The 14,436-nt window shown below is 30.8% G+C and overlaps 2 protein-coding genes and 1 non-coding gene across 3 annotated transcripts; all 3 read left to right on the forward strand.

Moving 5' to 3' along the window:
* The first annotated feature begins 9,187 nt into the window (after window positions 1–9,187).
* LOC105634714 (alpha/beta-Hydrolases superfamily protein) lies at window positions 9,188–11,828 on the forward strand. Its single transcript, XM_012217610.4, has 5 exons — window positions 9,188–9,698; window positions 9,781–10,019; window positions 10,348–10,460; window positions 11,137–11,277; window positions 11,437–11,828. The coding sequence occupies exons 1-5, from the start codon at window positions 9,458–9,460 to the stop codon at window positions 11,693–11,695; spliced, it is 993 nt and encodes a 330-aa protein (XP_012073000.1). The 5' UTR covers window positions 9,188–9,457; the 3' UTR covers window positions 11,696–11,828.
* Window positions 11,829–12,245: 417 nt separating this feature from the next.
* LOC105634713 (ubiquitin-ribosomal protein eL40 fusion protein) lies at window positions 12,246–14,181 on the forward strand. Its single transcript, XM_012217609.4, has 5 exons — window positions 12,246–12,404; window positions 12,539–12,625; window positions 12,724–12,826; window positions 13,752–13,818; window positions 13,942–14,181. Exons 1-5 carry the CDS (start codon window positions 12,302–12,304, stop codon window positions 13,966–13,968), a joined length of 387 nt encoding a protein of 128 aa, XP_012072999.1. The 5' UTR covers window positions 12,246–12,301; the 3' UTR covers window positions 13,969–14,181.
* LOC119370378 (small nucleolar RNA snoR99) lies at window positions 12,977–13,077 on the forward strand. The gene has a single exon (XR_005177924.1). It is a non-coding gene; the product is annotated as a small nucleolar RNA snoR99 (small nucleolar RNA).
* Window positions 14,182–14,436: the final 255 nt, after the last annotated feature.

Raw genomic sequence — 14,436 nt, forward strand, 5'->3', positions numbered from 1 at the left:
ACAAACTGGATGATAGATATCCTAACATATAAATGGTTGTCAAACGCCAAGGTCAAAATTGGAGTAGTAATAGTAGTAGGAACTGTACTGTATTTGGGTGCTTTGCTGTTGGATATCTATAGGAGAAAAAGGTAAAGTGGAGAAATGATCTGGAATAAATAAATTTGTATTTTGTCATAATCAAACTCATTTAAAGTATTTATAAAAATATTTGGGGCTTACATTACATGATCAATTATAATGTTTGAATTTTTTTTTTTTCCACTGTAATGTAATAGGGATCTTAATTGTATTGTTCATTGTTTAAAATGTTGGAATATTCATTACATCAAACCGTGTAATATCAATTGATGTGTCAAGCCACCTTAATCAAAACTCTAATATTCAAGGTTATTTCGCATCACCAGCTTGCCACCACCATCGTGGCATCACCATCACCTCAACCACTTTACCACCGTCACGTCACTCTACCATCACCAAGTAATAATAATTATATTTTAGTGTTTAATATGCAACACGAAATAAAAATTCTATTCTATTGTAGGAATAAAAATAGAATAAAAAATCAGTAAAAAGATAAAAAAAATCATAATTTTATGTTGTAATTTAATTTATTCAATGAAAATATATAAACAAATTCATTTTTAATGAGTTTAACTTTCTATTTTGTTAAATTACATTTTTTCTGACTTACCTTCTTTTAATTTTTTTGTTCAAACAAATTTATAAGTCTAAATGGTCCGTAATAGCTTAATATAATAAATAACTTTTAGTTCAAATATTTCTTTTGCGTTAATAATGATGTTATGGTGGTAGTAGAGTGGTACTGATGGTGATGGTGCAGTGATAGTGGTGGTAATGGTAATGGTGGTGGTGGTAGAGCAGTGGTGGTATGCTAATTATATTATATATTTACAAATAAATATAAAAATAGAATAATAATATCTTCCATAAATTTTTTTCAATTAGATGACTAGACATAGCAATGGAATGTTAATTACATTCCATTATAATATATTTTTCATTACATTATATTTTTGATTATATTTCATTCAACCAAACATAGCATTAGTATTTTCTATAACAATAAACATTTTGGGATCTTAGTTTTGAAAAAAGAGATTTAAATATCAAATTGGCTTTTGAAATTTCCCATTGGTCTAATTTGGTTCAGAATAAAAATTAGGAAAAATTATAAATTTGTCCCCATATTATGTCAAAGTTAACTACTTTGTTCTCATATTTTTTTAAAATATACTATTTTTATCCTCATATATTGATTCTTTCCAACTATTTTTTTCTACCATCAATATTTCTATCTTTGCTGTAATTTTAAAAAAAAAGAGACCAAAATGCCCTTTTGTCAATTGTCCCTTCATTTTCATGTTCTTCCTTTCCCTTTCCCCTTAACTAGTAAATACCATATAATTAATTTGCAAATTCAATACTTCTAAATGCCTATAATTCCACACTAACACCTATAAACAATACAAAAATAAGAATATAATAGTAATAAAAATAAAAATAAAAAAATCACAAAAAAAAGGGACAAAACAAGCAATTGTTTCATTGCTATGCCTCCGGAGATAAAGAAACGAAAATCACATATTATTTTACACACTTAAAGAGCAAACAAATTGCAATCTTTTCATATTGAAGAGAATAGTCGAGCCAGCTTCGGCATACGAGAGTGAGTAATAACGACAGAGGGAGAGAGGGTACCTTTTGCTCCTTTTAGTTTACCTTTTTTTTAATTTATTTACGTTTGGTAGAAAACACAAATTTAAATTTAAGGGATTTTTGTCTTTTTACAAGCTATTTAACGGAAATTTGTTAACTTTTTTTTTGTACAAAATGACAATAGTGTATAATAATAAAAAATATAAGAACAAAATAGTATACTTAAAAAAATATGGGGACAAAATAATTAATTTTGAAATAACACGAGACAAGATTATAATTTTTCCTACATAAGTCCCGCCCAATTTGGTTTTGATTTTGATTTTGAAACCGAGTATAATTGTAATAAAATCAGTTTGCTGGAATTTACTAATGATTTTTTTTGAAAAAATATTTATTACGTTTTTATATAAATCAAAATATAACTAGTCATTTTTAAAAACACTTTTTGAGAATCCCTATATTTCAATTCTGTCTAACATTGTTGAGTCTTTCCGTCTCATTTTATGTACTTTGCCGTTAAGTCAATGCAAAAAGTGAAAGTCACGTGAGAGTAAAATTTCATAACTAAAATATTCCTGTGACTCACAAAAATTCATTGGCGCGACAAGAACATGAATCTGCTAATCAAAAATCTATCTCCATTAACACAATAATAATTACATTTCATTTTCATAAATAATTAATGGGCATCTTTCCAAAAAACAACAGAACAAAGAAAAAAACAACAAATGCAATTGTATTGCTAATAACTTAAGCAACATAGTAATCTTACACTTAATGGCAGCCTTCACGCTTTCATCCATACGACGACCAGCAAACCATCAAGACGAGTGTTCCATCAGCTAATGATGCACTAACCCAAGTCTACATATTACTCTTATGCCAAACAAAATCTTAACCAACAGCTCGAATCCATAAACAAAGTATGGATTGAATTTCATCCACATAAAATATTAATTTAATTAAAAGTTTTAAATTTTTAAAAAAATGAAATTATAAACCAGTTACTAACAAGATGATAAGGAGATGGTTTGTAGACTTGACAAACTCGAAATTTCTATGACTATGAAGAAGTGCGAAAGGACCAACAGAGCCATAAGAGCTCCTTCGTCATTGCATGTTGTCTGGCTCTTCATCTTCGTAGTTTGACTTTGCACGGTGGACTAGGTAAACTACAGAAATCTGAGAGTCCAGAAAAAGGGGACTAACACACTGCCGATTGAATCTGATGTGCCACCTCCACCACTGATTCAGGTGAGAGCTTAAGAGGAAGAATTTGTAGATAGAGGTAACGACCAAAAGTTTTGGATGCGTTATAAAGGAGACCCATTTATATCGGCTAACCAAACAACAATATCTAATTTATTATTATACCAGATTGAAAAGTTGAAACGAGAAAATTACTGGAGAATCAATGATTTGGGTGAAGGGAGTAAAAGAGAGAAATCGTAGATATGAATAGTGGGAAATGAAAGTGACAAGGTCATTTTATATTAATTTCCAACCAAATTGGCTAAAATCGAATAAAATGATTGAATGTTAGATGAAATTAAAATATAGATTTTAAAAGCATTTTTAGAAACACAAGAACCGACTAGTATTTCGATATATAATATGTAACTAAAATTATAATATGTAACTAAAACATAGAGACTAGGTAACCGATTAGTTAAATCTAAAATGTAACTCAAATGGAATAAACTGATTGAATATTAGACGAAATTAAAATATAAAGACTTTAAAAAGCATTTTTAGAAGCACGAGAACCGCCTAATTAATAACAATTTTCTCTATTTTTTTTTTTATGAAAGTAATATAATACGTAACTAAAAATATTTCGTATTTTCAACAAAATAATTATACTTCAACAACAAATCCATGGTGCATTTTTAGTGTGTACTTTTGTTCATATTAATATTATGACCTGATTAAGGTATAATTGTTGTTTACAGTTTTTTTTTATAAAAATAATAATTAATTAGGAAAAATTATTTTTTTATGCTTTGCTTTACTATATTGGACTTTATAAATTACTCATTTAGTAAAAAATTTTGAAATATCATTTAATTTGCGAATTAAATCATCTTTTCCTCTTTTGCAGTGAAAATGACTCTAACTACAAAACTTACTTGGAATGTTATTGCAGCATCTATTTTATTTTTAATAATTGACTGTGGTAAATTTTTATCTTCTATTAGTTTGTTCTTTTTTAATAATTTTATACAAATTACCTAAAAATGCATGATTTTCTAACTTTAAATGAATAATATGTTCTAACTTTACAGTATTTCATGCATTATTATAATACGGATGAAGCACTAATGATTGATGATTTAGTACAAATTAACTAATGTCGGGGACTCCTTCTCCTTTAACCAAAAGTCTCGAGTTCGAGTTTTGAGTATAAAAATTACCACGCTGGGAGAGTCGCCTCCTATATAGGCACTACAATACTCGAGCCGGACGTAGTTAATCCCCAATGAGATTTAGAGGTATATGTCAATTTTTTTTTCAAAATTATTTTTACTCATTTTTCTTCTATTTCATGTTGGTATTGGGAAAGTAACATCACCACAAATATATATATTGATAAAATAATCATTCAAATGAAAAAAAAAAATTTATTATCACAATTATACGAGTTCATATATTTACAAATGTTTTTATAATTGTTGAATTGATTAGCACACGATATGTGAATAATTATTTAAATTATACCACATAAAATTAATATAAGTCTTAGTATAATTATAATGAATTCATTTTATTATGTTGAATATGTCTAATAGATGCTGCTACAATTGCTGCTTCATTTAGAGCCGGAGTCTTATCAAATTGGATGGGATGACTGATTGCCATTTGTACTTTAATTGCGTGTGAGAGAAGAATGAAATGTTTTGAGTTTAAATTCTCTCGATCACAAGAGTTTTCACCAATTTATTAAGTCAACGAGACTACTATTATATAGTACTAATGTTAAATGAGAAAAAACAAATAAACATATGAATCAAATGAACTACACAATAATTATGCAATTTAATATTAAATGATGATGTAGAACAGGCTGGACAACAATGATTTTGTCTTCTCCAAAGAAACAAAAATACAAAAAACATGAAAGAGGTTCATCATTATATCAATGGAGGTTTTTTTCACGGAGGATCCAAAGTTAACTGCAGGATTTTGTTACTTTAGCTAAAATAAATTGCAAATAAAATACAACTTTGCTTAATATGATGGAAGAAAAAAGATACCATCAAACCATTAAATCAAATAGACCGCAATGTTTAAACTGAAATTCAAATCAAATTGAATTAATATACATAATTGAACCAAACTGTTTCTATTCTTAATTAATTCAATTTGGTCTTTAGCTTTTTCTTTTTTTTTTTTTTTTTTTTTTTTTTTTTTTTTTATATAAGTTTTGGACTTGTTTTCTGTACTTCATGAAAACTAAATCGAACCAAAGAAATTTTTTTTTTTATTTTTATGAGAATTGATATCAAATCATATACGTTAAAAAGTGAATCAAAACGAATCAAACTGCTTGAAATCAAATAATTTGGTCAATGTAACTAAAAAATGTTGAGCCCCACTATCAAAATTTATCATATAGAAAAAAGAATATTTAGTAATGAAATCATAATATCAACTAATAAATTATTTCATAAAAAAAAAAGCTACAAATCGTAAAAATCATTGTTACTAGCATGATGAGAAACGTCATAAAATTTTTTCAGAAAATAAGAGGGTTGTGAATTTATGTATTTGGCCTATGTTTCTACATCTATGTATAATCTCCCTCTCAAGTCTTAATAACCACCCAAAGCCCGACGTTTGTAAGTTAGGAAAAAGAAGAGCCTTTCTCCCTTGGTTGGCCTCCGTAGTCCTTATAGTAATTCTAAAATTATTAATTACATTTGTTACCTTTGAAAATATTTTTCAAATGACTTATTTTCCGTTTTTCAGTTATAATGTTGAAAATTAGTTAAAAAATATTAAAATTTTTAACTCAAGATTAAGACCATAAAAATATTTATAATAATGAAATTTCATATCTTAAAATTTTTATTGTTAAATATGAGAACAAATGCAAATATGGTAAATTGTGAAGTTGCGGTGGCCGATAATTGATGGCAGTGGTAGTGGCTACCGGTGATTAATATATTAAAAAAATACAGTTATAAAAATATAATAAGTTTGTCAATGTTGAAAAATGTTTTACTCTCTTGAAAATGAAAAGTCATTTTCTTTAAAAATAACTTAATTTTCCTTTGACCAGTAAAATATTTTCTATTGACTTATTTTTCTAAGTATTTCAAACAACGGAAAATGATAAAAAATATTATACTGCAAGTTATTTTAGAGAAACAAATGAAAAGTATGAATTATATTTTTTCACTCCCTTTTTCTTGTACTTATACATATTGCAACCAATTTGTATATTACTAATTTAGCTGCAATAAGAAAGATGCCAAAAAGGAGCATGGTGCTTAGCAAATTTCCAATTAAGAGAAAATGGCAAATAGGTGAACATGGAAGAGATGTAATGGCTTTTCGTTTTGAGATGTGACATGTCAAATGGGTTGGCCTTGTAAAAACCTCATCAAAAAATTTTGACATGGATTTGGGTTCCATTGCATATTGCATCTATTAAAACCATCTTTCTATATATAGCTAAAAACAATCTCATCGATGTAATTGCCCGTTCATGTTTACAATTTACTTTTTACAAAGAAACGAGAAGTTGAGGAGTCCAATTAAAATTCAACTTCAAAGAAAACATCTTTCATCCCCTGCCAAAAAATTGCTATATATTTACCATTTTAATTAAGAATATCATTATATTTATTATTTATTTTACCATCTGCTTTAAATTGAACTTCGTATCCAACTCAATATGTTCATAATCCTCAGGTTTACACATTTATGCTATGTTTGAGAAGAGAGAGAAGTAAAATAAAGGTGTAAAATGACATTACTCATTTTTCTCCCAAAATAGGGTGAAAATTAGGCTAAAATGGATGTAAAATATTTTTGATATTTTCACCCAAACCAAACAAGAGATTTTAATAATCTCAAGAAATTTTCACCCTCTATTTTGTATCCACCCATCTTTTATACTCATTCAAACAATTGGATAAAAAAATCATTGACTTGTATAATGTAGATTAGATACTTTAAATCAATAAACTAGACTCACGTGCATCCCTAATATTTACCGTTTTAATGAAGAATATATTATATTTTAGTGGTATAAGTTTTGATTTGAACTTCCTTCATTTATAACTATATAGCGAAATGTTTTCTTAATTTAATGATAAAGAGAAATATTAAGTACCTAAATTAAGTTGAATCCACAAAATATTGTGACCCTATCTATTATTGTCTCCGTTCCATAATATTTGTCACATTTAAAAAAATAGTTCGTTCCAAAATATTTATCACATTTATGGTTTCAAGGAGTAATAAATTTTTTTCTTCCATGTTTACCATTTGTATATGACAAATAATTATTACTTCAATTCTTTAAAAAGATTTTTTCTCTCTTTATTTATTCATACCTCTATTTTTAAAGTAAGAGTAATATAGTTAATTTGCTCAATAATTTATTTTAACTTAGACAAATTTAATGGTTTTCCTAAAAAACGTAAAATTTCAAATATAACAAATATTATAAAACAGAGATAGTAACGTGTTTCATCTCAAAGTCACCTTCATGCAAATGAACTAAATTTAGAGGCATGCTTATGGATGATCAACTCTCAAAAATTTGAAAGAATCAGAAGATTAAAAAAAAAAATCCAAATTAAGATTGACACATGTTCGCCAAAGAACCCTTCTCTCCAAGCGCAATTCTCTATCTGCACCCATCAAACATCTTTAAAGAAAAAAAAAAAAGTGAGACAAATAATACTTTCTAGAAAGCAATTTAAATATATATATATATAAAACTAAAGTGTATTCATACTTTTCAGAAAGCAATATGAATAAACTTCTGGAGTAAAAAAATAGCAATTAATTAAAGTGAAGTATTGCTTAGAAACAGAGAGCAATATTTCCTTAACAATCTTTTAGTCTTCTTCCTTAGAATCGAGCAGCTTCTATTTTAAGTATAAAACAACTCCTTATTCTTTTCAATATTTTCTTCTTAATAAGTAACACCAACAATCTGCAACATCTTTGTGCACCCAAATTTAAGTAATAAATTGCACCAAATTTAAGTGATAAATTGCATAATATCAAACTGCATAACACCAGTTAAACAAACATAAATAAAAATCTTAGTGTGACACTCCAGACCTAGCAAAAAACTGTTCACTTTAGGCCTTTTCTGTACGGATTTGTTCTTGGGTTACAACCAACTCATAATCCAAAATGCTTATTGCTAGTTTAGAGTTTGTTTATCCTTATATATATCACTACCATCAATACGAGATTCGCTTAGAATGTCACACTTAACGGGCAATAACATTAGAAATTCATAAATATAGTAGTATAAAGAAATAAAAATTTCTCCACAGCCAAACAACAAATGAAATGGAAATACAAAATAACAGAGTCAGGCACCCACAATCATAATTGAATCACAAAATAACAACCAACCGAATCTTTCACAAGCATCCTCAAGTTAAAAAATAGCCGCTTGACATCAGGGTGGCAGATTGGCCAAGCGTCTTGGTAAGCCATCTGCATGAACTGTGTAACATTTTTTTAAAAATTTTCTCTATGTTAGTGATTTTTATATAAAGAAGCAAAGAATGAAATTTGATAAGCAATGAGAGAACAATTTAACGATTATAAACAAAAAAGTATTAAGTAAAAAATACAATTAAAAATTTTTTTAAAAAGTTCATTACTTAGCAAGGAATTGGTCTATAATATCAATTATTTCTAAACTAAACAAAATTTCTATTCCCATTCATGAACAGTAGCTGCAAAATCCCTAGATTTTTCAGTTTGAAGATTCTACGTTTAACTTGAAATTCATAATATATATTGGTAGTAAACTAGGAGGTGAGTTAATCAAAGCTCACCTTTAGGTAGATAGTCATTGACGACCGTGGAAACTACCATGGAAGAAGCGACAGTCACGTACTTCCTTCCTTCATCGACTCCGTGCCACAGAACATAAAGGAAATCACCATTGGAGAAAAAATGAAAAGGGAAAGTCATGTTTTTCACTATAATTATATAGCCATCCGGGTTCAAAAAGAAGAGAAAGAAGAAGATGATATTATATAAAAAAAAGAGAGAAATATAAAATAAAAGAGAGAAATAGAAACCATTGGTTTATTGTGTTTATGATTCAGCTAAGGATGTGTCGATCATTCAATAAAGCAAATTTGCATGGTTGACACAAAAATAAGTTACTCTCAAAACATCAATCATACTCAAACTCACAAAAGCCTACTTTTACTCAATACATGCTCATCACTATTCCAAATGTGTACACTCGCACTTTGCTAACACCGAAAAGTATATGAAATGCTCGAGCAGAAGGGTGGAAGGGTGTGCCACTGATGAACAGTGCAACTCCCCCCATTTTAGAGTATATATAATTAGGTTCAATGAAGCAGAAAAAATATTTTATTGCAACAATTAGAAAAAATTTAAGAATCAATTTGATACTCTTTATAATCCGGAAAGGGGGAAAACCCTCCAATACGACATCGTTATCCCTCAGTTTTCTACTTGATCAGTTAAAAGAATCGCAAGGAAGGGAGGAAGGAGCAGGCAGCTCAACCCTCAACGAGCAAGTCGAGTCTTCGTAATGGCAACTCTAAAAAGCAAAACCGGTTTGAAGCCCCTGTCCTGGTTCCTCCATTGGCAGAGTCCATCTTTTATTTACACAACCACACGGAAGCTTGAAACCCTAGCTTTCGAAGAGGTCCGATCTTCGACGGACAAACCATACTCTTCAACGGCTTTTATTCTCCATGGCCTCTTGGGATCTGGCCGCAACTGGCGTTCCTTCTCTCGCAATCTCGCTTCCTATCTCTCCAATTCCTCTGGTACCTTCTCCCTTCTCTTTATCCCTCTCCTTCCTTAAATTAAGCGAATTTTGCCTTACTTCGTGATTTTTTTATTGAGTAGAATGGAGAATGGTGCTTGTGGATTTGAGGAACCATGGAAAATCGGCTGATATCAGAAGTGTCGATCCGCCCCATGACATGTTTAATGCGGCCAAAGATTTGGCTAATTTAGTTAAATATCAAGGTTGGGATTGGCCTGATGTTGTTATTGGTCACTCCTTGGGTGGCAAAGTCGCCCTTCAGTTTGCGCAGAGTTGTGCTCGTGGTGATTATGGGGATTCCGTAGCATTGCCCAAACAGGTATCCTCATTTAGTTTCACATCAATTGCTATGAAAAAAACAATGATCCAATATAATGTATTTGTTCAGCATTAACTCTCATGCATTGATATAAGAATTGAGAAGACCTGGAGTACCTCAAGTTCTTAAATTTAATGTAATTTTTCTATATATAGAAGTCCATGGCAAGATTATTTTTATAGTAGCTATTCTTTTTCATGTACTTAGCCTAGGAGGATGCTAAGCATTTAGTTGAGTATCCTTTTCTTTTGGAAGATTGATAACAAATGCTTTGTATTCACATTAGGAAATTTATGTGCTTTCATTTTTTATTCTTGATGCAGAACAGCTGTGGGTTTTGGATTCCGTCCCTGGAGAAGCAAGCATGAAAAACAGCGATGGAGAAGTGGAGAAAGTCTTGAAGACCTTGCAAAGTTTGCCTTCATCACTTCCTTCAAGAAAGTAAATCATCCCTGCTTGCAATTATGTGCTATATCCGTAAGGTTTACTTGCATGTCTGATGCACTTGTGGTTTACGTCTAGATACAGAGGTTATTGTAGTTATTTTTAGGCATTTTACTTTTGGTGACCCTGTCAGATTAAGGTTTCTCTTATATTAATTATTTTAAATATAGAGTGTAATGTGAAGTTAAAGTGAGATGGGCAATGAGTGCATAAATTGATCTCTGATATAAACCGCTGTTTGAGTTCTAAGATCACTATAACTAGTTAAACTTCCGAAGTAACATGGAGCCTATAATTAATGTTTATCTTTTTTTTTTTTTTTTTTTTTTTGGTATAAGATGATTTAAATGGCAGCATTGTAGACTTTTGGCATGAATTTTTGATGTAGAAAGGTTCAATCATTCAGGACTGTGAAAATGAATTTTGGTAGTCTAGCTCTTTTCTATATTTTGCCTAATGGTAAAAGTTTGTTTTGATTGTGGAGGATGTTAGACAGGTGGCAGTTGTGCAAATTAATTTAACTAGGTTTTGTTTACTGAAAGTAATAGAAAGAAATAAAAAGAGGGAAAACGAATTCTGTTTTTCTGTGCTCTGGTTCGCCTGACCTCAATAGAATTTAAATTAGATGATGTCCTTTAAAAATTAATTTTGCACTGTATATCTCTGTTTTCAGGTGGCTTGTGAACCACATGATTGAACTTGGGTTCTCAAAGTCATTATCTGAGTGGATTGGTAGCAATCTCAAGAAATCTGGAGAGCAGGAGACATGGGCTTTTAATCTTGAAGGTGCTATCCAGATGTTCAATTCTTACAGGTGAATCTGTATTCCTAATAAATCAATAAATGGCTTCCTATGCAGAATAAACAATGCAATAATGATATGTTTCCGTTTTATTTTATGTTTCTTGCTTTCCATCCTTTGCTTCTGTTCATTTTCCTCTTCTTAGTTAAACAATGAATGTTAAATTCTCAGGGAGACATCATATTGGTCTTTGTTGGAGCACCCACCGAAAGGAATGGAGATAGATATTGTGGTTGCAGAGAACAGTGACCGCTGGGACCGGGAAATACTTCAGCGACTTGAAAGTCTTGACAATAAGAAAGGAGATGGATCTGAGGGTACGGTTTCACTTCACATTCTTCCAAACTCGGGGCACTGGGTTCATGTGGACAATCCAAAGGGTCTTCTGGAGATTGTGGCGCCTAAGATTGCCTCCCTTTCAGCATCATAAGTGCATCGCTGTAGTTCTAGTTTCAAGGGATCTATGATAAAATAAGTATTGTTGACATTATTTTTATTTCTTATAGCAATATGAAGTCTGTCAATAAACACATATTAATGAATAATTTATCTTTTTGATGAAATGTTCTCCCCTTACTATTTCTGTATGATATTTTATGAGGCACTCTTGCTGAGAAGTCCAAACTACAAATATTTTCAGGTTTTGTTTGGTAAAGCAAGAATGCTTGTGAGGACAATACTAAAACAAATAATACAGAGAATAAAAGATCAAGTAATAATTTCTTTTTAGAGACATAACGATGAAGGTGCACAACTAACTACTCGATCAATAGAAACAAAAATGAGCAAATAAAGTAAAAATAGTTTTGCATAAGTTGGAATGTTGAGTATTAACTTCCTAGTTTTATGGAGTGGATGGGCCTTCTAAATGTGGGCTTTATGAACTTAGGACAATTTCATAAAAAATGACTCATCCATTGGCCCAGAAAATGGCCCAATGACTTTGAAACCCTAGCTCGCAGAACCCAGACTATAAAACCCTAATGGTACCATTACAACCAGCAGACACAGGGAGGAAGAAAGAGCGAGAGCAAAGATGCAGATTTTCGTGAAAACCCTAACCGGGAAGACCATAACTCTCGAAGTAGAGAGCAGCGACACCATTGACAATGTCAAGGCCAAGATCCAGGACAAGGAAGGTATTCACTTTTATTTTCACCTATCGAAAGTTTCCTATTACTCCATTTGTTTGCTGAGAAAATTTTCATTTTACTCTATTTATCTTCTTGCATTTTCGATGCCATTAATCGGAAACGAATTTATGATTAAATAGGAATTCCACCGGACCAGCAGCGATTGATCTTCGCCGGAAAGCAGCTTGAAGATGGCCGAACTTTGGCGGATTACAATATCCAGAAAGGTCTGCTCTTGTCTTTATCTGTTTTCTTTTTTTATCTCAATCAACCACATAATCAAACAGTAAATGACATTTTAGATCTATTATTTATTTGTTTGCAGAATCAACCCTCCATCTTGTGTTGAGGCTTAGGGGAGGTATTATTGAGCCTTCTCTTATGGCTTTGGCTCGCAAATATAATCAGGACAAGATGATTTGCCGCAAGTATGTCTTTCATTTCTCTTTTCTTTGAATTTTATTTTATTGAAACCTCTTTTTAGTTTTGTTAAATTTTTTAGCTGTTTAGTTTATTAGCATTTGTTTGTTGTATAACATGATTCAGGGGAACTTACTTAGCTTCTTTTGCTCTTAGTAATGCGCTAGAGGTCATACCAGTTCCCAACATTAATTTCCATTCTTTAACTTTGTCAGCTGGGATTATTTATTTTCAGTTGATTTTCATGGCTGGTACATTATCATAGACTAAGTTTGTCTGGATGCAATTGCTCCTTTTTCTTTTGGAACTAAACTGAACCATTTTGAATTGTTGACCAGGACAATTAAAATCAGTTCCTTCAGATATTTTTGAATTGTCTGTGCTTATGAAACCTTTTAGTTCATTTGTTTAGGTTTCGTGGTGGGACTACGTGTTGAACCCTCTTTTTCTTACTAGTGCAACGGAGGGCATCCTTGTCCCAAGATTGATTTCCATTCTCAACTTTATCAACTGTGCTTGTTTAGTTACAGTTGATTTTCTTGTATGGTATATGAATGTTATATTTTATGTGTGTAATGCATGTTAAGATAATGACAATGTCTATTACATGGGTGGTTTCATCATGACAAGACTACTAAATGTGCATATACAATCTTTGTATAGGTAAGAGTGTCTGAAGAGGCATATATTCTCTCCGTTTTATTTTTCACAGTGACTCTTAAGGTAGTGTATTGTGATAGATATGATGAATTTCTGGTTGATAGATATGAATGCTGGTTTGCCAGTTGTGACTTTGGCTGCTCTGATGCTGTAGTATGTGTTTATGAAATATTCTTGAGAGTATTGTACATATTGTGTTTTAAGTAGTATCATAACTTGTGGAATTTAACTGCAGCCTTCAGTTAATAAACATAACTTTTTCATTTTATGCAGGTGTTATGCTCGTCTGCATCCTAGGGCTGTGAACTGCCGGAAGAAGAAATGTGGGCATAGCAATCAGGTGATTTTCATTTTGAATTGAACATTCATTATGATTGTTATTTTTGCCATGCTGTATTTGCTTTTTTGGTATTGCTTCAAAAACCCACTTTCGAGAACCTGAACCCACTTTGTGTCACTGCAGTTGAGGCCAAAGAAGAAGATCAAGTAAACTGTTATGAAGCATGCATTAGCTTTGGAAGATTTGATTGTTAGATGCCTACCTTCTTTATTTTGGATTTGGATTTAGATTTATTAAGCCAGTATGGAGTTGGATTTTATTGTATGTTGAACTGAGCAGGGTATTTGTTTGTTTTTCAATCAATCAAGCGCAATACATTTTATATTTTGCAATAGATAATAATCTGTTTCGATGTGTGGAAAAGTCTCTTCCAAGGTCCGAATTGAAAAAGTGTTTTGACAGAGTCGGGACTAAGGAGTATGTTGATTTAATGTCTTATTGCCTCCGAATCTATTCTGAATTCGAATTAACTCTGGACTGGTAATCAAATAACACAATATGGATAAATATCAAATTCCAATGATGCATTTACTCGATGCGTATATCAGCTGATCTTTTTTTTTTTTTTTTTTTTTATTTATTTATTATTATTAATCATTATTTGTTTAAGGCGTACGA

The sequence above is a fragment of the Jatropha curcas genome, chromosome 2 (genome assembly GCF_041381405.1).
Source record: "Jatropha curcas cultivar XTBG-Jc1 chromosome 2, XTBG_Jcur_1.0, whole genome shotgun sequence".
Classification (NCBI taxonomy): domain Eukaryota; kingdom Viridiplantae; phylum Streptophyta; class Magnoliopsida; order Malpighiales; family Euphorbiaceae; genus Jatropha; species Jatropha curcas.

Coding starts and splice junctions, on each gene's coding strand:
- LOC105634713 (XM_012217609.4), top strand. CDS start 12,302: ATGCAGATTTTCGTGAAAACCCTAACCGGGAAGACCATAACTCTCGAA. Junction 12,626..12,723: donor GGATTACAATATCCAGAAAG/GTCTGCTCTTGT, acceptor ATTTGTTTGCAG/AATCAACCCTCCATCTTGTG. Junction 12,827..13,751: donor GACAAGATGATTTGCCGCAA/GTATGTCTTTCA, acceptor CATTTTATGCAG/GTGTTATGCTCGTCTGCATC.
- LOC105634714 (XM_012217610.4), top strand. CDS start 9,458: ATGGCAACTCTAAAAAGCAAAACCGGTTTGAAGCCCCTGTCCTGGTTC. Junction 9,699..9,780: donor CTATCTCTCCAATTCCTCTG/GTACCTTCTCCC, acceptor TTTATTGAGTAG/AATGGAGAATGGTGCTTGTG. Junction 10,461..11,136: donor TCATCACTTCCTTCAAGAAA/GTAAATCATCCC, acceptor CTCTGTTTTCAG/GTGGCTTGTGAACCACATGA.